Genomic DNA, 24,284 nt, shown 5'->3' with positions numbered 1-24,284 from the left:
CTCCAATAAACAAAGTCTCTCTTGCTTGTGGACTTCAGCTCTGCATTTAGTGTCTTGAAAAAGTATTCAGCCCCTCGGTAATCTACATTCTAATCCAACTACATTTTTTTTTTGTCTGGAAATCTGATTGGTTAATCGTGAGATTTCAGACTATAAAATATCGCGTGGACAGTGGCAAAATGTATATGACGGTTTCACATTTGATGTATTACTCCGCGCCCTGACCGTGCAACTATGCAGATGTCAATAATGGCACCATCAGCTGAGAGAGAAAGTAGCATAGCAACAATACCAAAATAGATTAATTTAAGCTACCATACAAAAGTATTGATGTGGTTTCTGCTCACAGAATTTCCAGTTTGGCATGAAGCTGTTGCCATGGTATGCTTTGATGAGACGACCACCTCCTTTTTCTGCATAACAGTTTTATCGAACTATATTATTATGCGGATTAAGGTGTAGCCTTCAGTGGTGGACACGGATCCATGCAAACGCTGGAACTGGATCAGAATGGGAATAACCCCCTTGTGTCTGATGATTTGTGGACAGTAATGCTGGATTACGGTCGCAAATAGTGGTTTTACCAGCTCCGCCAATGCACCATAAGGAAAACTCAATTTTGTTTAACTGGTGGTGTATTTAGAGTAAGGTGCTGTTTTTTTTTCCAGCCATGCATACAGCCCCTTATGTCCAAATAACTTAATTTTAGTTTCATCAGTCCACAGCACCTTATTCTAAAATGCAGCTGGCTTGTCCAAATGTGCTTTAGCAAACCTCAAGTGACTCAGTTTGTGGCATGTACGCAGAAAAGGCTTCCTCTGCATTACAGCATCATACAGCATCTCTTTGTGCAAAGTGCGCTGTATAGTTGAACGATGCACAAAGACACTATCTGCAGCAAGATCACGTTGTAGGTCTTTGGAGCAGGTCTGTGGGTTGACAGTGACTTTTCTCACCATCATTCGCTTCAGCTTATCTGTGATTTTTCTTGGCCTGCCACTTCGAGCATTAACTAGTACTGTGCCTGTGGTCTTCCATTTCCTCACGTTTCTCACAGTGGAAACTGAAAGCTGAAATCTCTGAGATAGCTTTTTGTATCCTTCCCCTAAACTATGATGTTGAACAATCTTTGTTTTCAGGTCATTTGAGAGTTGTTTAGAGGCTCCCGTGTTGCCACTCATTAGAAGAGATGCAAAGAGGGGAAACATTTGCAGATGGCCACCTTAAATACCATTTCTCATGAATGGATTCACCTGTGTAAGGAGGTCAAGGGTCAATGAGCTTACCAAACCTATTTTGTGTTCCAATAATTAGTGCTAAATGTATTCAAATCAATAAAATGACAAGGGTGCCCAAATTTATGCAGCTGCCCAATTTTGTTTAAATAATTATTGCACACTTTCTGTAAATACTAGAAACTTCATTTCACTTCTCAAATATCAGTGTGTTCGTCTGCTATATACAACCTCTGGCAATAATTATGGAATCACTGGCCTCTGAGGATGTTCATTCAGTTGTTCAATTTTGTAGAAAAAAAAAGCAGATCACAGACATGACACAAAACTAAAGTCATTTCAAATGGCAACTTTCTGGCTTTAAGAAACACTATAAGAAATCAGGAAAAATAATTGTGGCAGTCAGTAACGGTTAATTTTTTTTAGACCAAGCAGAGGGAAAAAAATAGGACTCACTCAATTCTGAGGAATAAATTATGGAATCACCCTGTAAATTCTCATCCCCAAATCTAACACCTGCATCAAATCAGATCTGCTCGTTAGTCTGCATCTAAAAAAGAGTGATCACACCTTGGAGAGCTGCTGCACCAAGTGGACTGACATGAATCATGGCTCCAACATGAGAGATGTCAATTGAAACAAAGGAGAGGATTATCAAACTCTTAAAAGAGGGTAAATCATCACACAATGTTGCAAAAGATGTTGGTTATTCACAGTCAGATGTGTCTAAACTCTGGACCAAATACAAACATGGTTGTTAAAGGCAAACATACTGGTAGACCAAGGAAGACATCAAAGCGTCAAGACAGAAAACTTAAAGCAATATGTCTCAAAAATCAAAAATGCACAACAAAACAAATGAGGAATGAACGGGAGGAAACTGGAGTCAACGTCTGTGACCGAACTGTAAGAAACCGCCTAAAGGAAATGGGATTTACATACAGAAAAGCGAAACAAAAGCCATCATTAACACCTAAACAGAAAAAAAACAAGGTTACAATGGGCTAAGGAAAAGCAATCGTGGACTGTGGATGACTGGATGAAAGTCATATTCAGTGATGAATCTCGAATCTGCATTGGGCAAGGTGATGATGCTGGAACTTTTGTTTGGTGCCGTTCCAATGAGATTTATAAAGATGACTGCCTGAAGAGAACATGTAAATTTCCAGTCATTGATGATATGGGGCTGCATGTCAGGTAAAGGCACTGGGGAGATGGCTGTCATTACATCATCAATAAATGCACAAGTTTACATTGATATTTTGGACACTTTTCTTATCCCATCAATTGAAAGGCTGTTTGGGGATGATGAAATCATTTTTCAAGATGATAATGCATCTTGCCATAGAGCAAAAACTGTGAAAACATTCCTTGCAAAAAGACACATAGGGTCAATGTCATGGCCTGCAAATAGTCCGGATCTTAATCCAATTGAAAATCTTTGGTGGAAGTTGAAGAAAATGGTCCATGACAAGGCTCCAACCTGCAAAGCTGATCTGGCAACAGCAATCAGAGAAAGTTGCAGCCAGATTGATGAAGAGTACTGTTTGTCACTCATTAAGTCCATGCCTCAGAGACTGCAAGCTGTTATAAAAGCCAGAGGTGGTGCAACAAAATACTAGTGATGTGTTGGAGCGTTCTTTTGCTTTTCATGATTCCATAATTTTTTCCTCAGAATTGATTCCATATTTTTTTTCCCTCTGCTTGGTCTAATAAAGTAACCGTTACTGACTGCCACAATTTTTTTTCCTGATTTCTTATAGTGTTTCTTAAAGCCAGAAAGTTGCCATTTGAAATGACTTTAGTTTTGTGTCATGTCTGTGATCTGCTTTTTTTCTACAAAATTAAACAACTGAATGAACATCCTCCGAGGCCGGTGATTCCATAATTTTTGCCAGGGGTTGTATTCTCTTATCTGCTGCACTATATATGAGATGTAAGATGCTGCTCCTCACTGTTTCTCAATTGCCCAAATCTCTACAACTTGATATAAATTAATTAAAAATATAAAAGCCAGCTTCCTGATGAATTAAACAACTGAATGAACATCCTCCGAGGCCGGTGATTCCATAATTTTTGCCACCACTTTTTCCAGAATTTTACAGCAAAATGATAAATTTGATATTGGCCGATATTTTCAATACACTAGGGTCAAGATTAGGTTTCTTAAGTAACGGCTTAATCAGTGCAGATTTGAAACATTTAGGAACAGATCCAGAAGTTAAAGATTAATCATTTCCAGCACAGTCGGCCCAAGAGTGGACCACAAGTCCTTAAAGTTTTGTTGGTATAGGATCAAACAGGTTGTGCTTTTTGTTGACGTTACGAGTTTCATCAGCATGCGTACAGAGATACTATCAAATTCTGTGACTCTAGGTAATACCTCAGTAATGGTGCCCACCTAAATAGCGGGGTGTAGTGGCTGGGTTAAGGCATGCTGGGATGTTTAACCTAATGTCTTCTATTTTCTTCTCAAAGTAATCCAGGACAATGTACTGAATAATGTACACGGCACATTATTCAGTACATTGTCTGTTGAGTGATGTTTAACGTCTTGGTTGTGTTGTATTTATTTGTGATGTTTGATGTTTTTATATGTGTCATCCGTATTCAGGGAATGCAGAAGCAAATTAGCCTAAGGCTAACTCTGGTGCAATGCATCAAATGGTAACATTTATGTTTTAATTGCACATGGTCCCTTTTAAATAAACTGAAATTGAAATCAACTATTAGTACCAGCCATGGACTCGTCCGTGCTCACTGTGGTGTGGACGTTGCGTCACTTCACAAGCATGAACACTTTGGAGTCTACGTAAGACAAACCTCTGCTGCACAGTGAAAAACGCGTTTCTGTGGATGACCAAAAAAAAACCCCCACCAAAAACAACCTGCACCCAAGTGAAAATGATGGTTTTGCAGAACGAGTGACTGATTCAGTAATTAGGTTCAGACAGCGGCAGTTTTATGTCTTAACGGTACAGAAGTCCAGTCATTAGTGGAACCAGCTGTCGTCTGGTTCTCATGAAATCTTGCAGACTCTTTGGTCACTGAACATGAGTGTAACAGCTCATCTATTTACAACAAGGCAACAAAAGTGAATACGGGCAACACCAGGTGCTTTTCCACCGCAGGGACAGTTGGGCACTCAGGGACTGATAGAGTGCTTCCACCGCAGGAACGACTTTCGCCAGCGGTACTTTTTGTGGACCTGCGTGTAAACAGCAGTGATTGGTCAGGTGTTACTTGTAGTAAAAACAGAACTGCTCTGAGTGATGGGCGTCTTCACGATGGACAGAAAATCCACGTTTACACCAAAATGTTGACTCTGTGACGTGCAGCACAGTCGAAGGTCAAATACTATGACGTAATGTCAACTGCTTGATTTGTGTGTGTCACGGTTAACCCAAAGATATTTTACAGCCAACACCAAGCCCAGCTAAAGTGTCACTGGCAGTTTCCACCCAAAGCTTTTGTTATTTCCACACCCAACGTGTGCTTCTTCGAAATCAGTGGTTCCCAACTCTGGTCATGTCTGAGGTTAAAGCTCCGTCCACACCGGGCTTATGTAGAGTTGCATTATACTGTGTATCAAGTACGCTGGAATGGCTGCATAAGTTATGCGCAGGGGTGGGGGGGGGCCTTTGAAGTGCAGGGGGGTAGAAACTTGGCTCCATGATGCTGTTTTAACAGACTGCCTGGACATGCAGATGGATTTGATACACTGGAAAAAGTCAGAATATAATATTTCTAGGAGTTAATGGGCTTTATTTAACGTGCCACAATCGTGAGATAACTTAAAACTTAAAAAATTGAAAGCGCCGCATGGACATGTACTCTCACTGGCGATCTTTCCATGAAGAGTCAGTGGTTGTAGAAGCTTGGCCTGCCGCTTCTTCTTCCGTGGTTTTTGAAGCTTCAGTACCAGCAAAGTCCAACACGATGAATAAAATCTATCAATGCAGGTAAGTACTGATGAAAAAAAAACCTAACAAGATTTTTCACCCTGGCATAGGGTTGTGTACAATTGCGGAGGTTTGGTGTACAGTAGCACAGCGTTGTGCAGACTTGCGTGGAACACTGTCAGTGCGCTACATCAAGAATCTGAGAAAAAAAAAAATTAAACGTGTTTAATTTTTTGCATCCATTTTGCGGACCACTTTGCATCCCTCAGCATACTGCCATGTAGGGCAGCATAAACTCAGCGTAGGGCTGCATAAACTCAGAGTAGGGCTGCATAAACTCAGAGTAGGGCTGCATAATCAGTACATACCATTACATATGTTGGCCCGGTATGGAAGGGGCTTAAGTGATACCTGGGAAGAGGTTTTGGAGTCATACATTTGCTGGACAGAGGTGTCTGATGATGCTGTAACCTTTTCAGGAGTACAAAGGCGAAAGGTTTTGGTGCTTCGTCTCTTACCGTATGGTTGGGATTCTTTAATGCTAACTGGGGCTCTGAGGCAGTACCACAATGTTTTTGGTACTGTGTATCTTAACAGGATCCTTCAGCACTCTTGGAACCACTTTCTGTCAAAGTAACTTCAGAACACAGGGATGAGTATCATTTGCATTTTGAAAAAACATCAGCTGTGATAATGTGGCCATGTGGTGCATTTCTCTGGACATGAACAAGTACTTAGAGGAGTAAAATGAACAGGTCATGCTCTCAAAATGAAAGACCACACTTCAATAAACAGAAGGAATAAGCTTCATACGACTGCACTCAACTTGGTTGTACTTATCGGAACAGCCACAGGATAATGAGTAGGCTGGCTTGGCTAAGGTAAGGCTAACAATATATTTTTTAAAAATATAAAGTAATTTAAAAACATTTAATTGCTTTTTGTGAGGTAAACATGCACACTGACCCGTTTGTTCAGTGGTGACAAGCAGCAGTTTACTCTCAAGTTGTTTGTGACTCATAACACTAATTAGCTCCTTAGCTTTTGCTTGCTAATGTAGCATTTGTGTTATACATAAATTAATGAATAATGCCCCATTTAAATTAATTTAGCTTATTTTTGCTTTAAGCAGTAGCACGATGTTTCAAAAATAAATGCAGTGATTTACATTGTTTTTTTTTCTCTTCGTGTATTTTTTTGACAGATACAGCTAATATTCCATGGTGGACTATAGCCAGGAAAATATGCTACATAAAGATTACAGTTATGAGTGAACTGCAATAATTCAGCTTTTCCCCCCATATACACAAGTTGTAAATCCACACAAACAGAAAAAAAACGTGTGTAAATAAAACAAAACAGATGAGTCAGTTGTCTTCACATTTACAAAAAGGTTGAGGTGACTTTTCTCAGGAACAGGAACCATTTGTGGTTATGGTACTAGATTCTGGAAGTCAGACTGCATGGTACTCAGAATTTAGTCCCTGCAGTGGAAAAGCACAGAGTGGTACTAGATTCAGCAACAGTATTCCACGTTGCCCCGTTGGTTTTCTGGCGTGGTTTCAGCTAGCTGCAGGTGTTCAAACTCCAGACTCTGTTCTGTCAGAGACGCCCCTCGTCCACAGTACTGATGCCTTGAAATGCCTTCAACTCTGGAAAAAGAAGTGAATGAATTATTTGTGTTGTTACAGACTGTGTGTGACTGAGACACGCCCCTTGAGTGTGTTGTACCTGAGATCAATCGCTTGTGATAGAAGGTAGCTTTAACTCCGATATCTCAGAGTCCGGGGTGCTGCTGCCGCTGTCATCACTGTACGCATCACTGCACCACAGACAGAAGGTACGTTCTTAGTCTGTCCTAACGGTCTTATTACGAGGTATGTGTGATCTGATGCTGGTCGTTACCGTGGAGACAGGCGGCAGCCCTTCTGCAAGTAGCTCTGCAGTTTTCCTGCAGCAGCTAACAGCAAACCGAGGTAAGGGGGCGACGGCTTGATGGGGCGAGACGTGAACTCAGGATGGTACTGCACCCCAACAAAATATGGATGATCTGAAACAGTTGGATTCAATAAAATGGAAAACAACCATAAGTTTCTTGTGGAGCTCATCTTTAAAAATTTTCATCATCCATACTGTACGATTCTGTTTTCCATACCGTCCAGCTCCACCACCTCCATTCTTTCACCTTCAACATCTTGACCTACAAAATGGAAGCCTTTGTCTTCAAAGTAACACCTGAGCTCTGGATTGACCTGGACAAAGACATGTTGTGTTATAAGTGAGCGAGGCGAAAGTGTGGTGATGATGTTCTGAGGTCAGCATACTTCAAAACGATGTCTGTGCCGTTCATCCACGTGATCTGCATCTCCATAAAGTCGACCTGAAATGCAGCACAGCCGTAAGTACAGAATGGACTGAACATCAACGTGTTCAAACGGAACCTAAGGTCTTCTTACGCAGTACATTGCTGCTGTTGGTGAAAACAGTCCGCCTCTTCCCCAGTCTCATGGTCCCGCCCATTTGGCCGGGGTTGTGTTCTGGCATATCAATCACCTGTCAAAGTTAAAGACAACAGTCTGACTTCAACACAATCCATAGTTCATGGTCCAATAATCTCATTTCAGATGATATTGAAGGCTTACCACAGGATATTTGGATTCTGGGTCAAATTCAGTAGAATTGGCATCTACATGCAACACAGGCAAAGAGAGGACGTTATGTTTATGGAAAGAGTTGAATCGGAGTGTGGAATCAGTGGGAAACGAATACTATTCATGAGCATTCTTCAAATTTCAGTGTACAATCAGCAGTCACCAAACATTATTGTCAGCAGAAACACGAAGATGGAACTAGTCCAGGCATCATGGGCGGGCCTTAGGGTGCCTGGCCCGCCCTCTGAGTCAGTTGGGCCCACCCTGGACAGACAAGCCTCTCAGTCACCCGCCAAACAAAAATCGCAGGCTACCATTGAATACAATTTGTACAAATTTCATAATCAAACACACTGCTTTATCTGATTTTTAGCAAAATAATTGTGCGTGATTTGATTGGTTCATGAAATGATCTGGGTAAAACGGAAACACAGAAATGATATGTGTAGAGTGTTGAGTCCTAACGGAAGCACATTCACTGGATTAAAAAAAAAAAATAGACACCTTGTAATTATGAGAAAAAATCTTGTAATTATGAGCTTGGGAATGGTGCCACACTGACCACTGCTTCGCTCAGAACCACATACGAGCATCTTTATGCAATTCCATTGCTTCCAATCCTTCAGTAAAAACAAGCGTGAGGATTTCAAAGCCATCGGGTGATTTGTGACTGCTGACGGTGCACTGACATGCGCCCGGCCGGGAATGAGACCCTCTGTCCCTCAATGGTCGGTGTGGCTGTGGTTAATTAAAGAGCCGTGGCTGTCTTCAAAGTTATAAAATTGCAAAAATGGAGAGACAAACAGACACAGACAGACAGAGTGACACAGAGAGAGACGGCAAGAAAGACTTCTTGATAACAAAAGGAATTTACTCTACATGTGTAGTGCACGTTAGTGCTGATCGTGTTATATAGTGATAAAATAAAAGTTGTGAGAGACTTCGGGCCACATGTCGTTTTTGTTCCACTTGGGGTTTTATAGGTGCAGAACAAATCTGATCTCAATCAGATAAGATTTATAGGTCCCCCAGAGTGACACATGTTCCTCCCCTCCACTGGCAAGACAACGTCAACCTAATGGGAGAAGACTCCAATGACATTATTTTTCTTTTACTTCTAATCGCAAAAAGTGGTGGTTGATTGGTCACCCAGAGGAGAACATTACTGGAATTACTGGATTACTACGTTGCTTGTTTGGGGAAAATTGTTACTTTGTGGGGGGCCCCTAAACAATGTCTGATTACAATAAAACTTGGCACATATCTTTTATTTTATCAGTGGAACAAGAACATGTGGCCCAAAAGATTTTGTAACATTTGACATTTTGAACAGGTCACATCAGTGCACATGGGTTTAAGGTTTAATAGTCTGTTTTCAAAAGACAACTAATGTAACAAGTTACTTTCCACAAACAAAGAAGTAAAGTACCGTATTTTCTGCACCATAAATCGCACCGGATTATAAGGCGCGGCCTCAATTAGCGGGTACTTAACCCTTACAAAAGGCGCACGCTAAAACATATAGTCTACACAAAAAAATGTATCTATTCCCATGAACAACCGCGTAACTGATAGCCTGCAGTTTGAATTGTGCCTCGTAAGCATGTCTCTTCACTGGCGCCATTTTCGGGGGTCCTTAGACAAACAAATGTTTTGCAGGATACCTGTAGAATACGGTAACTACCAGGAGGAGTGGCGGAGGTAAGTGTACGTGCCACGGACTCATGGACTCTTCTCCGACTGGTTTATCGCTGCCAGGGTACGTATGCTACGCTGCTAGCGTATGTACTTTACGTATTACGTCCTTGTGTCAGCGGGAAATGGTCCGATATTCCGACGGTCAAAGACAACGTCGGTCGTTTTTACAGATTTTGGAATTCAGTGCACACATAAGGCGCACCGGATTATAGGGCACATGGCTGATTTTTGTGAAAATTTAAGGTTTTTAGGTGCGCCTTATGGTGCGGAAAATACGGTAATGCATTACACTTTTTAAAACTAGCGATTAATGCGTAATATATTACTTTTGTTGAGTAATGACCTTAACACTGGTGTTTGCCAGCTTGTTGGTTGGGCAGAACACACTCTTCTCTCCGTGGCTGGTAGGTTATGAGGTGATAAAGAGGAACAACAAGTTTTCCTAATTCACTAAACCATCCAGTCGGTGGCAGATGTGTCTCTGAGATAACACAAAGCAATGTTGCTCTTTTGGCACTGTGGTTCTTCAACGTTCACCCGATGCAGCTGGGTTTGTCCTTATTGTTTGGTCTTTTAATTCAATAGCATCTACTGCTCTTGAGTTAATGCTGACAAAAACTGAATGGGGATGGACTAACCCACTCACAAAGAAAGAACAGCTACATCATTTGACCAATTGTAAGCAAAATATAAGCCTCGACACTTTTCTGTCACTCATAACAGAGGTACAAGATGACGTTAACACTACCTTCCCAGCCAAGTACATTTCTGGCAAATTCACAGACAGCCAACTGCATTCCAAGACACACGCCTGCAGAAACACAGTTATGTAGTAATTTCAATTTGGTGGAAGTGTTTTGATGCATTAATACAGAGTGAACAAAACTTCCATTCTGTACCTAGAAAGGGTTTCTTCTGTTTTCTGGCCCAGCTGATGGCATGAATCTTTCCTTCAGTGCCTCGGACACCAAAACCTCCTGGAACCAGGATGCCACTGAAAGGACAGGGACAAGTTGTTGAATTTGCTGTTTCCATATTCAGGCTGGATTACTGATCCGAGTTCATTCTTTGGACTGAACTCACTCAGAGCTGCAGAGCTTCTGCCACGCCTCGTGGTACTTCACTGGCTCCTCCTGCAGAGTGCTCGGCTCCAAATTTGCAGAGTCTATGTACTGACAAAAACAGACATGCAAACATCAGGCTTGCTGGAGCCACATTATAGGTCAGACAGAAAACATTTTCTTCAGATACAAGTGCCAGTGCTCTCATATTTATTCAGAATTGTGCCCCACTTTAAAACAAGGTCAAGATGAAATGAATAGGAATAACCCCCTTGTGTCTGATGATTTGTGGACGTTAATGCTGGATTACGGTTGTAAACAGGCATTTTACTGGCTCCACTAACGCGGTAAAACTCAATAAAATCCAGCATTAACATCCGCAAATCAGACACAACAGGGTTATTCCCTAAATAAGTCATGAAAAATTTTTTTTTTCTGGAGTGGATATTCATGTACTTTGTAAAAGATTACCAAATGACCCCACAATTGTCAAATTCCATTATTGTGTTATTTCCTCAATAATCAGATTTACAAAATAAAAACAGCAGCTTCATACAGTAGTGTTCAGAATAATAGTAGTGCTATGTGACTAAAAAGATTAATCCAGGTTTTGAGTATATTTCTTATTGTTACATGGGAAACAAGGTACCAGTAGATTCAGTAGATTCTCACAAATCCAACAAGACCAAGCACTCATGATATGCACACTCTTAAGGCTATGAAATTTGGCTATTAGTAAAAAAAAAAGTAGAAAAGGGGGTGTTCACAATAATAGTAGTCAATGAGTTCGTCAATTTTGTGGAACAAACAGGTGTGAATCAGGTGTCCCCTATTTAAGGATGAAGCCAGCACCTGTTGAACATGCTTTTCTCTTTGAAAGCCTGAGGAAAATGGGATGTTCAAGACATTGTTCAGAAGAACAGCGTAGTTTGATTAAAAAGTTGATTGGAGAGGGGAAAACTTATACGCAGGTGCAAAACATTATAGGCTGTTCATCTACAATGATCTCCAATGCTTTAAAATGGACAAAAAACAGAGACGCATGGAAGAAAACGGAAACCAACCATCAAAATGGATAGAAGAATAACCAGAATGGCAAAGGCTCACCCATTGATCAGCTCCAGGATGATCAAAGACAGTCTGGAGTTACCTGTAAGTGCTGTGACAGTTAGAAAACGCCTGTGTGAAGCTAATTTATTTGCAAGAATCCCCCGCAAAGTCCCTCTGTTAAATAAAAGACGTGCAGAAGAGGTTACAATTTGCCAAAGAACACATCAACTGGCCTAAAGAGAAATGGAGGAATATTTTGTGGACTGAGCAGAGTAAAACTGTTCTTTTTGGGTCCAAGGGCCGCAGACAGTTTGTGAGACGACCCCCAAACTCTGAATTCAAGCCACAGTTCACAGTGAAGACAGTGAAGCATGGTGGTGCAAGCATCATGATATGGGCATGTTTCTCCTACTATGGTGTTGGGCCTATATATCGCATAGCAGGTATCATGGATCAGTTTGGATATGTCAGAATACTTGAAGAGGTCATGTTGCCTTATGCTGAAGAGGACATGCCCTTGAAATGGGTGTTTCAACAAGACAATGACCCCAAGCACACTAGTAAACAAGCAAAATCTTGGTTCCAAACCAACAAAATTAATGCCTCGCAGATGTGAAGAAATCATGAAAATCTGTGGATATACAACTAAATACTAGTTTAGTGAGTCACAGGATTGCTAAAAAAGCAGTTTGAACATAATATTTTTGACTTTGTAGCGTCAACAGTACATGCTACTATTATTGTGAACACCCCAATTTCATAGCCTTAAGAGTGTGCATATCATGAATGCTTGGTCTTGTTGGATTTGTGAGAATCTACTGGTACCTTGTTTCCCATGTAACAATAAGAAATATACTCAAAACCTGGATTAATCTTTTTAGTCACATAGCACTACTATTATTCTGAACACTACTATATTTCCTTCCGTTGACCAGGTTATCAAACCATGTGCGTTAGTATTACATACCTTGACCTCCAGTCTGTGACTAATAGCCAGGGCTGAGTGCTCCAGAGCCTTAATAACGGAGGCGTATGAGTCAGAAAACTTGGTGTACTTGCCAACCAAGGCTATGGAGCACTGTTCCAGCAGCCTGTCCGACCTGTGGAGACAGTGTGGTCGTTAGAATGTTGGCCTAACAGGTTCTTGTTCAGGGCTGAAAAATAAAGGATGTGATTTAAATACGTGAACTACATACAGTGGTCATTCTACCGTACTAGTTGCTGGCATGTTTTATATGTTCCTGGTAGTACTACTGCTGCCAGTATTTTCCTTCATGTACAGCCATCTTTTCATGGCGTGCTGTCATTACCATATTTTCCCAATTATAAGGCACACCTGATGTGGTCATGTCTATTCAGATGCTGGTGGACATCTCCAATCAACACAAACTACTGTTGATACAAACTTCATGTGACAATCACATATTGTAATTTACAAGATGGAAACGCCATCAGCAGCGGCTGCTCAGGCACCTAATATTAGTACTGTAAGTGAAGGTTTACTTGTCTTTCAAGCTCATCATCTAGAGCCAGTTTTCTCTGGATTAAGAAATTGTTCTGAAAATCTTGTTGTAATATGCTAAATTTTGATCATCAGCTCCAGCAGTGTTTGGTTTCCCACTTTTACAGTTGTCCCCCTTCAGATCTTATATGACTTTTCTGGAGTCTAAACCTGTCCTAGCGATGAAGAGCGATCCCTGCAGTCACACTCAAACCCATCTGAGATACTGTCATTTGGGAAGACCAGTTCAACTTAGGTAAAAACCTGAATTTTGCTCAAGTTCTTGTAGGCACAAGAAAGTCTGACTTTCTTGTGCCTACAAGGAGGGATACAGAAATGCACTTCTGCATTTCTGTATCCCTCCTCTGGCCTCCAGTACATTGTCTTTACTTACATTTTGCCTTCTTTACTGTCAGGCTTACATTTTTAAATTTGACACAAATATTTTTATATCATTATTAATTTTGGTTGTTTGCCTTACTTACTACTCTCAAGAATTTATTTAGCCAATCTAACAACAATATCAATCTTGACTCTTAGCATTTTGAGATACTTTAATAGTATGGACAGGGTTCTCCCCAGAAATTTCAGCAATTTGTGCTTTTATCCAATTAAAGCTGCACCTAGAACTCAGCAGTTCAAATAACACAAAGATAAGAGTTTTCATTTCCTTTCTTGAGCAAAAACAAGCAAACTTTGGGAAAACGTGAAAACCCAGGCAACCATTTTGTTTTATGCAAATTAGGCAGTGAAGGAGTAGAGATACAGCATGCTAATAATATTTGAATTCTGCAGGGCAAAATACATAAGACTAGAACTTTTATTTCTTGCAATGGGTGGCAATTTTGTTTTATGCAAATTAGAAGGAGAAAGAGTAAAGATACAGCATGTCAACAGCCATTTCTGAACTCAGAATCAGTTGTCTGTTGTCTGCTTTTAATAGGAAATGCCTAGGGTAGACTACTTATTTGAAAATAGAACCTAACTAATAATAAAAGACGGGGGACCGATCAGAGTGCCACAGCAGCACGTCTGATACGGACGTGCTGCTGCACATGCGTCATTTCGGAGCGTCAGCAGCGATTCACCGATTATCGCCTCGTTTCTGCTTAAAATGGACTAATTTCTGCTTAAAACTGAATTTAGAGTGATTTAAGAGGTTTCACTTTGTCATATGATGGTTAATAATCACATTATTCCCTTTGATTGCTTTGGGTGACGAGAGTCAGACTCAGAGAGTCAGTCTCAGACATGCTACTGTTGCACTCTGATGGCTCTCTCATCTTTTATTATCAAATAATGCTGAATTTATGTGGAAATTATTGTTGTACAAAGCTTCAGATATGTGTCGCTGAGATAGATGACTGGAGTGCAGTTTTAAGCAGAAATGGGGTGATAATTGGTGAAATGCTGCTGAAACTCTGAAATGGCGCATGTGCGGTGAAGTCAGGGGGGACCATTCGGTCAGAGACACCGGACCCGGATTCGGGCTCAGGATTTCACTTCATAGGCTTTAATAACACTGCTCTTGTTTATGATTGTAACAGCAGTTTAGGACACAGAAGGAACTTTGGATTATTTAATGAATGATTTTGATGAAGTGGTTTCTTTCTGCCAGTTCTGCAGCGCTGCTTTTCACTCAGACGAAGAGACGCTGCTTTCAGCTGTGCACTGCAGCGGAGAAAAAACTGAGCTGCCGTACACAGCATTTTTCTTAGTAAAAGGAAAAGCTGTAGACAATAGTTCTCTTTATAAAAAAATATACACATGTGAAGATGAAACTTGCGACATGCAGCATTTAACGCTGCAAAATTAATCATATTGGTATCGTCACATCAGCTGTTATAAATGGCCAATTCCAATATCTGTTCAAATGCTGAATATGGGCGCCAGTAATCGGCCAGGCCAACAATTGGTTGACCTCCACTTTACAACGCTGAAACAATGTGTAAGGGACACTGGAGCACTTACACGGAAAGTTGTTTTTGGGTCCCTTGTGCATCCGGGCAATTTTTTTGGATGCACAAGAGACTCTCAAAGGATGCCATCCAGTGTAAGAGACCCTTTAAATGCTGCTGTAGGCTTTGCATAACACTTGAGTTTTGGTTTTGTCCTTTCAACTTTGACAGGTGACCATTGGAGCCGGCTCACCTGTCAGACATCTCTTTCCATTTTGCCAGCATCCTCCTGGGTCGAGTCTCAATGGGCATGTTGAGCCGTCGACTGAGGTAGCCCACCACGCCCTGATCCTCCAGCAGGAGTGGAACTCTATAGATGGATGACACATCGTGCACACAGATGACCTGGGACAAGACCAGTCAGAGTTTTAGACAGTCCACACTCTAGTAAATGTGCCACAACCACTGCTTTGATGTGGCGTACCTGTTGAGGCTCTACATGGCAGAACATCGATATCTTTTCTTTGACGGAGTTCTCGAGGGCAGCTGCACAGCGACACATGATCTGTCAGCAAAATTGGTATCACGGTTTAATAAACCCTGTGGGAGATTTGGCTTATTGTTGGCAAAACACACAGTGAACACCCAACATGACAGCTGCAAGGAGGTACTGACAACATACAGTCACCTCATATGCACCCTGTGGCCACAATATGTTCCCAGTTTCACTCTATACTCTAAAATAAACATTCAAAAAAGTTAAACTTTGTTTTTAACCCCTAGCTTTTCTAAGTCAGTCTACTCCCAAATAACACAAAACTGCAGCTGAAATTTCACATATTCTTTCTAATAAAGTTCTTCTGTTTGCCACCAGGCAAGGCAGGCGACTGCTTAGGGCCCAAGGCCAGTAGAGGGCCCTCTGACTTTAAACTACAGCTACAGTCGCCCATCAGGTAGGCCGGTTTGACAAATGCTAGGTTCAACTACTACTAATTACACTACTTTTTAAAACGTACTTAAAAAAATATTAATATTAATTTGATACTATTACTGGAGCATTTAACGGTTAATATAAAAAAAGGCAGGATGATGGGTGATAAAAGACATAGGGCTACACTTATGCGGTTGGAGATGTCCCTTGTAAATTTTGGTCTCTGGCCCCAGAAGAGTCTGGAATCACCACTATGTGCTCCACGACAGTGGGATAAGGAGTTAGTCAACCAACATACAGAGTTGAGTTTGATTCCTGACTGGGATGAAGCAGATGAAGCATCTTGTATGCACAGAAAGGTAGCATGACTGGGAATCAAACCCACATCTACTTCGTCCAACTCTTATCACTGTGAGCTACCTGCTCACTTTTAAAATTTGTGATTATACATCTACTGCCAGGTGACTGTGCAGAGGGCATGGCTTAGCCAGCTGACAAGAGAACCAATACAGCCTCAGAAACAAACAAATCTAGTTCAGCAAACAGATGATCCTATGTAGCAAGTGAAGAGACTGAAAAGAAGTAGAACCCTGCCCCCAATAACAGATTCTGATTAATTTCATTTAAAGCAATCTTGGCAGGTTTTAGTCAGTCCTCTGTGTTTGTCTGCACCCTGTAAACTCACAGCAACACATTTAAAAATGTTCCAATATTAAGCTTTATAGAAACAGAAATATGGATGGGATGGTGGCTTAGTGGTTAGCACTGTTGCCTCACAGCAAAAAGGTAGTGGGATCGATTCCTGGCCTTTCTGTGTGGAGTTTGCATATTCCCCCGTGTCTGTGTGGGTTTCCTCCGGGCACTCCGGTTTCCTCCCACAATCAAAGACATACTTATGTAATGTCTGCTCCTTTCTCTGCCCCTGGCCAAGGCAGCGTCTTCATCTGGAGTTGGTCCCCAGGCACTGGACTGTGGTTTCCCACTGCCCCTAGTGGTTAGATTGTGTCTAACTGCAATTAGGACGGTTAAATGCAGAGGACAAAATTCATTGTGTGTGTGTGTCTATCCATCCTTTGCCTTTGACACGAATCCGTAAGTACTGGAGGTGACTCACCAGATCAGGGGACAGACCCAGTCCTCTCAGCTCTCGGACACTGTTCTGTGTTGGTTTTGTCTTTTGTTCTCCTGTTGCACTGGGCTGCAAAACAACAAAAAACAAACCATGACCACAAGTGACCACAGTCCAGTATCCACCAATCATGTCCCCATAAATCAGGTTTCTTCACTCACGCGACATCTTCATGATGTAAAGCGTTGTTCTAACAGACAATGTCCTTTGTAAGAAGACATACATGATGATGAAAATTACAAACATAGGTTTTTGTCCACCCAAACAGCTTTTACGGCAGGGGTCAGCAACCCGTGGCTCTTTAAGACCTCCGCGGTGACCCCCTATAGTTTTAACAAGGGTCCTTGTCCCTGAATCCTGTTTTATCCCCGAATTGAAAATCTTTTTCGGTCAGAATGACGCAGTGACATAACTGTAGGGCCTTTGCAGCCAATCAATCACATGAAGTAACCTCATGAAGATGAGAATTGTTTTTGGACACAGACACTACGTTGTGTTGTGAGAGGGCGAGTCTGTCAGTGAATGTGAAACAGAGAGCACAGAGGCAGGATTTTATCTAGCCTGGAGCAACATATTTGGGGAAAAAAAACAAACAAACAAAAGAAAACTGTAGAATCACCTTATCACTTGCTCCACTTTCCCAACGGTGCAGCACCGACCCATTCACACTGTGTGCACTAGGGATGTGAATCGTACAACAACTCACGATTCAATTCGATTCCGATTCTTGGGGTTTCAGAATCGATTTTCAAAGAGCTCTGAGAAAGAGTTATATTACTTAAAAAATGTTTATGTTTAAGAAAATGCAGCTTTACAAGGTTAATCAAGTGATTCTAAATGTAAATTTACTTATCTGCTTTGCTCGTTCAGAGTTGGCTGGCAGTTTAGTGAAGCGCTGGTCAGTAGTCGGCAGATAGCGCTGCTCCCCTCTTTTAGCTCCGGGTGATGGCGTAGCATGTGGGCTTGCGGATTTGAAGTGTTTCCGAAGTTTTGACTTTCATTTTGCAGATTTTGCACACTGCATAAGTCATGTCAAGCTCCTTCTTACACAGCAAATAATAAAATCCAAAATACACTCAAACATTTGCCTTCAGCAAAGACAGTGCTGGCTGAATTAGCTCTTCGTCCGCCATGCTAAGCTGCAGCTCACGAATGTTTGAAGCACGCCGGACCCTCCCCTAGCGGGGACGCTGTAGTACGGAAGCCGTTGCCTGACAAACAGGACACGCAGTGAGTAAGTAAGAAAATGTTTAAAAAAAAAACAATTCTTGGACGTTTTGGATTGATTCAGGATCGTAATAAATACGTGAATCGATTTTTTTCAGCACCCCTAGTGTGCACGTCTGAAGTGTTTAAGATGTGTCACAACCAACTTTCAACAGAACCTGAAAGCTCTATATTATATATATTTTTTGCAGCGCATGCGCAACCCCCCCACCCCCCACGCCATCAAACGCTCTCACTGTTTGCAAGATTTGTTAAGCAGTTAGCACTCCTCAGTAACTCCTGTATCACCAGAATCAGCACAGCTAAAGCCAGTGTCATAAAACAAACTGTGATTCTTAACGTAGTCTGAATGACAATTTGTGGTTCAACAAGTCTACCGCTGTGCAGCGCATGAATGAGGGTTACTAATGGGCACCTCATGGGCCATGTTTGACCTAGCATCTTTTTGTGTGAACATGCTTCATACCAAAGTGTCTGGACTTAAAGTTTGAACATGCACCCTGAGATCGGTCAGTGATGGATCCTGGAGGGATACTGACAGAAAATGAAATTTTGCTTGTACCCAAATATATTGTTTGCACCCATGCAGCTGGTGAAGCAGAAACTGAGTGATCATAGTCTTCAGGTATTCTTAAATATGAAAAATACTTTTTTTATGTATTTTCTGTAAAAAGTAGGTTTGTTCTTTTATATAACCACCAGGCTTTGCACTGTTGACTATGTGCTTGCTCAATGGCGTTTGGAAGGTTTGATTCTTGGGGTGATTTAAGTTGTGATTTGGCATTTATATAAACAGAACTGAACTGAATTCAATCCTGAAATTGCAGGATTGTGGCAGATGTAAAATAATGAGCACATCACTTAACTTTAGCTTTTGAGTTTCTGACAGTATCACATTTTCCACACAATGCACTCAGAGATTTTTTGGGGGGTGGGGGGTCATTGAGTACCACCAGTCCTGAAAAAAAATTCTTGGAGAAACACTGTGGATATAGCTTAACAGATGAACTGAAGCTGACCACACAAAACATGGAATGTGTCTGCAATTACACAGAAGCCAAAGTAAATGTAAGGATCACTGGGTTTTAGTGTTTGTTTTACATTTTCCATATTGTGCCAACTTTTTCTGATTAGCACTTGTGGAATAAAACAAGCTTGTAGCATAAATTTTGTCACAAGCTTCCACTTTCATGCAGTTTTCATATTTGTAACTCGATTCTTAAGGACTAAATCAGTTTGATATCACTTCCTGTGGTCAGGTCTTGGGTACCATTTAGTGTTAACTGAGGACCTTATCTTCACTAACATGTTTGGTTCCAAATTTCTGAAACATCATTAAGGGCCCCTTCACACATAGTACAAATAAGTACAAATCAGGGCGAATTACGGGGAACAGCTCGTATGAGCGAACCACGAAAACAGCGAGCTGACGGGCAGGCATGAACGATCCCGCTGAAACCATCGCAGCGGAACAGAGCGAGGGGTTTTAAGGTTAGACCTTGTGTGATGCGCCTTGAGGCAACTTTGTTGTGATTTGGCGCTATATAAATTAAAATATATTGAAATTGAGCAGCTGGAGTATGTGTAACTACATTGCGCAGCTGCTGCAAAATAAATAAAAAACATGCCACCCACAGGATTCAAACCTGCAGTTTACAAAAGCTGACTGCCAGCCAGAAACTTTACCACTATGCTACCATCGCTGTCCTGTAAAAGGTGCAGAAAAATGCCTGACATCAACAAGGACATAAACATATTTATTAAAAAAAGAGAAAAAAGCACAGTAATAACTGACCAAACAGCATTTGTTACGGCGTATTTCTGCTGATACGTGACTGAAAGTGGTGTTTTTGTTGCACTGTTGGCTTGTCATATTGTCCCGCAGCGCGCCGCTCACAGGGCACCTGTATCCTGTCAGACAGACGTGACATTCAGATCACCTGCTGCATGTCCACATGAACTGATCGTCCATTTCAGGTGGGACAGCCTGTCAATGTGTGCGTTCTCCAGCCCGTCGCAAAACTGACACTTTATGCTTTTGTGTATTTCCACGAGGACAGCAAGCACACACACATGCATGTCCATCAAAACACGGTACGTGTTCTGCAGCTGTGACGTCCAGGACCACAGTTGTCAACAGCTCCTGCTGTTGACAGCCAGCCACGCCCCCTGTCCATTCAGCACACAAACCAAGGTGTCACTCTGTGATCAGATGAGAGGTGCCTCACCTGCGGGGGGCCCGTGAACCACACACACGTGTTGTGGGGGAAGCTGACACTCTGGCACTCCACGTGTACTTGGCAACCTCACAGTCGTGGGGGCACTTAGACAAATTTCACCGCCAGCTCAAAAGTGATCATCTGACTGTTTTCATGCTAATAGGGTGAATGGCTTCACATTTCCAAGTGCCAAGTGAGCTGTATTAGATGTTTGTGTGTGTCACCTGGAATCTGGCCGACACCTGCCCCAAGAGGGATCAAATGGGCTCTCACAGGGCACACTCTCTCTTACAGCTGCTGGTGTGCGCAATTAGTTGTAGCGAAAGGTGTACAAGGCGTTGGAAGCAGCTACGATTTTACACTTATTGTGGACGATTCCTGCTTCATGTACAATTCATGGCAAATCAAACAGCAGCATCACAATCACGCCTGACGTCCTGAGATAGAATCAACAAGGTGTGAAGGTTTGCTCACTTACCTGAGGAATTAAACTGACGTGAATGTTACAGAAGTTCTCTTTCTTCACCTTAAACTGGAACTGCCTGAAGGCCTCAACAAAAGGCATGCTCTCGATATCTCCCACCGTACCTCCTAACTGCAGACAGACGATCAACACAAAACACAATCACCACACCTCTCCTTTGGTCTTATGCAGACGTTCTTTAAATGACCAGTCATGCTGAATGTTGATTACCACAATTTCAGACTTTCATTCATTTCTTTATGTATTCATTTGGCTAATACTATGACTTGTATTTCAAAGTGACATACTTAAAAAACAAAAATACTGCATCTACGGCCACAAGATGTCACTGTCTATACATAAGGTGCTCCTGTATACTGATCTGAATGAGGTACAACCTGATCCAACGCACCACTAAACTGGAGATCTGAATGCAGTGGATGTACAAATCTTAGAGAACAAGCAAAATTCATAAATCACACTCTCAAACTGAAGACAACTTTCTTGAATGAGAGAGGCAACCTTTATACTTCTGGGCACTCAACTCGTTTGCACTTTGTGGGAGTCAGAGCTGCAATGGTTAAAAAAAAAAAAGTTTATTCACATTTAGTGACGTAAATGTGCATGTTTAGGTCAGCTGTGACATATTTGTCTGTTCAGTGGTGACAAGAACCAGTGTATTCTTGAGTTTTTTGTGCCTTGGACAATAATATTAATTAGATTAGCTTTTGCTTGCTAACATGATGTGTTAGCAAGCAAAAGCATCATAAAGCATAAGCATAAATCATGTGCCAATTAAATTCTGTTTCTTCTTACATGAAGCAGTAGCACTATTCGTCAAAAATAAATGCGACTTATAGACCAATGTGACTTGTGTTTTGTTTTATTTCTCTTCATCACACACTTTTTAGCAGATGAGACTAATACACTCATGCAACATTTAATCCAGAAAATACAGTGGGGCAAAAAAGTTTTTAGTCAGTCCCTGATTGTGCAAGCTCTACTTAGAATAATGACAGAGGTCTGTAATTTTCATCATAGGTACACTTGAACTATGAGAGAAAAAATGAGAAAAAAAAAATCCATCTTATACCCCTTATTACCCAATGTGATTATAATGCAGTTGTTATCTCAGATCATGCCCCATTGTCTCTCACACTAGAAATACCCGTTTCACAAGCCTCCTACCATCCCTGGCGCCTGAATAATAAATGGCTTGCAGATAATGATTTCGTAGGATTTATCTCATCTGAAATAACATTATTTTTGGAATATAACAGAACACCAGGTATGTCAACCTCGACAGTATGGGAAACATTGAAAGCTTACATTCGGGGACAAAATATATCATACTGTGCCCAAAAAAATAAAGAGCATCATAAAAACGTAAACAGACTAACAGAAGACATTATAAATTTAGACACACAGATAGCAAACTCCCCTTCGCAGAACTTATTAAAGCAACGAATAATGCTGCAAACTGAATTTAACCTCTTGTCAACCAAACATACCATTCATTTAATAAACAGATCACAACATAAAAGTTATGAGCATGGTGAAAAGATTGGTCGCATTCTCGCACAGCAACTACGTCAAAAAACTGCATCTCAGTGCATTCCTGAAATAAAATCAATCAATCAATCAATTTTATTTATATAGCACCGAATCACAACAAACAGTTGACCCAAGGCGCTTTATATTGTAAGGCAAGGCCATACAATAATTACGTAAAAACCCCAACGGTCAAAACGACCCCCTGTGAGCAAGCACTTGGCGACAGTGGGAAGGAAAAACTCCCTTTTAACAGGAAGAAACCTCCAGCAGAACCAGGCTCAGGGAGGGGCAGTCTTCTGCTGGGACTGGTTGGGGCTGAGGGAGAGAACCAGGAAAAAGACATGCTGTGGAGGGGAGCAGAGATCAATCACTAATGATTAAATGCAGAGTGGTGCATACAGAGCAAAAAGAGAAAGAAACACTCAGTGCATCATGGGAACCCCCCAGCAGTCTAAGTCTATAGCAGCATAACTAAGGGATGGTTCAGGGTCACCTGATCCAGCCCTAACTATAAGCTTTAGCAAAAAGGAAAGTTTTAAGCCTAATCTTAAAAGTAGAGAGGGTGTCTGCCAGAGGGTAATGCCATCCAGAGTAAGGATCTGGTTAGACACCATGTTTCTAAGATTTGTGGGGCCAAGTACAATAACTTCAGTTTTATCTGAGTTTAAAAGCATCCATGTCTTTATGTCTGTAAGACAATCCTGCAGTTTAGCTAATTGGTGTGTGTGTCCTCTGGCTTCATGGATAGATAAAGCTGGGTATCATCTGCGTAACAATGAAAATTTAAGCAATGCCGTCTAATAATATTGCCTAAGGGAAGCATGTATAAAGTGAATAAAATTGGTCCTAGCACAGAACCTTGTGGAACTCCATAATTAACCTTAGTCTGTGAAGAAGATTCCCCATTTACATGAACAAATTGTAATCTATTAGATAAATATGATTCAAACCACCGCAGCGAAGTGCCTTTAATACCTATGGCATGCTCTAATCTCTGTAATAAAATTTTATGGTCAACAGTATCAAAAGCAGCACTGAGGTCTAACAGAACAAGCACAGAGATGAGTCCACTGTATGGGACGAATAAAAGACAAACTTAATATAAAACATACAAATCATTCTCAAATTAACCAGACCTTCTACATGTTTTACTCTAAATTATATACATCTGAATCCTTAAAAGACTCAAGTTTATTCAAGTCTTCAAGTCTTTCTTTGACAAATTAAATGTACCAACTATTGATGAGCACGGAGCAGCCACTTTAGACAAGCCATTTACAGAGTCAGAACTCATTTCAGCTGTGAATTCTATGCAAAATGGTAAAAGTCCAGGCCTCGACAGATTCTCCAGTGAATTTTTTAAAATCTTCAGTAAGCAGCTAGCTCCAATTTTGCTGTCTGTGTACCAGGAAGCATTTTTATCTGGCATGCTTCCTCAGACTATGCGTCAAGCAACAATTGCTCTTATTCTAAAAAAGGACAAAAACTCAGAGTGTAGCTCTTATCGACCCATCTCTTTATTAAATGTAGACAGTAAACGTCTTGCAAAAATGCTTGCCCAACGCCTGGAAAATGTGATACCGATGTTAATCTCAGACGACCAGACAGGATTTATTAAAAATCGTCAGTTATCTTCCAACATATGTAGGCTTTTAAATGTTCTTTATGATCCCACTCCATCTAAGTCAACAGAAGTGATAATTGCATTTGACGCCGAAAAGGCATTTGACCGGGTGGAATGGGATTACCTTTTCTACACTTTGGG

At 41.2% G+C, this 24,284-nt stretch overlaps 1 protein-coding gene across 3 annotated transcripts in view; it reads right to left on the bottom strand.

The window, feature by feature from the left end:
* Positions 1-6,318: 6,318 nt before the first annotated feature.
* ctps1a (CTP synthase 1a) overlaps positions 6,319-24,284 on the bottom strand; it is a 38,799-nt gene continuing 20,833 nt past the window's right edge. For all 3 annotated transcript variants that reach the window (XM_034160960.1, XM_034160961.1, XM_034160959.1), the window contains 15 exons: positions 20,981-21,097; positions 17,042-17,125; positions 15,481-15,561; positions 15,250-15,401; positions 12,565-12,697; positions 10,570-10,658; positions 10,386-10,480; positions 10,235-10,297; positions 7,780-7,823; positions 7,594-7,690; positions 7,462-7,517; positions 7,293-7,389; positions 7,043-7,187; positions 6,869-6,959; positions 6,319-6,789 (listed from right to left, as the gene is read on the bottom strand). In XM_034160960.1, coding sequence (XP_034016851.1) covers positions 6,875-6,959; positions 7,043-7,187; positions 7,293-7,389; positions 7,462-7,517; positions 7,594-7,690; positions 7,780-7,823; positions 10,235-10,297; positions 10,386-10,480; positions 10,570-10,658; positions 12,565-12,697; positions 15,250-15,401; positions 15,481-15,561; positions 17,042-17,125; positions 20,981-21,097 — 1,338 coding nt within the window. In that variant the 3' untranslated portion in view covers positions 6,319-6,789; positions 6,869-6,874. The remainder of the gene's footprint in view (positions 6,790-6,868; positions 6,960-7,042; positions 7,188-7,292; positions 7,390-7,461; positions 7,518-7,593; positions 7,691-7,779; positions 7,824-10,234; positions 10,298-10,385; positions 10,481-10,569; positions 10,659-12,564; positions 12,698-15,249; positions 15,402-15,480; positions 15,562-17,041; positions 17,126-20,980; positions 21,098-24,284) is intronic.

The sequence above is a fragment of the Thalassophryne amazonica genome, chromosome 20 (genome assembly GCF_902500255.1).
Source record: "Thalassophryne amazonica chromosome 20, fThaAma1.1, whole genome shotgun sequence".
NCBI classification, from domain to species: Eukaryota; Metazoa; Chordata; class Actinopteri; order Batrachoidiformes; family Batrachoididae; genus Thalassophryne; species Thalassophryne amazonica.
Note: the sequence above shows the minus strand (reverse complement) of the source record. Positions and strands in the feature narration are given on the sequence as shown.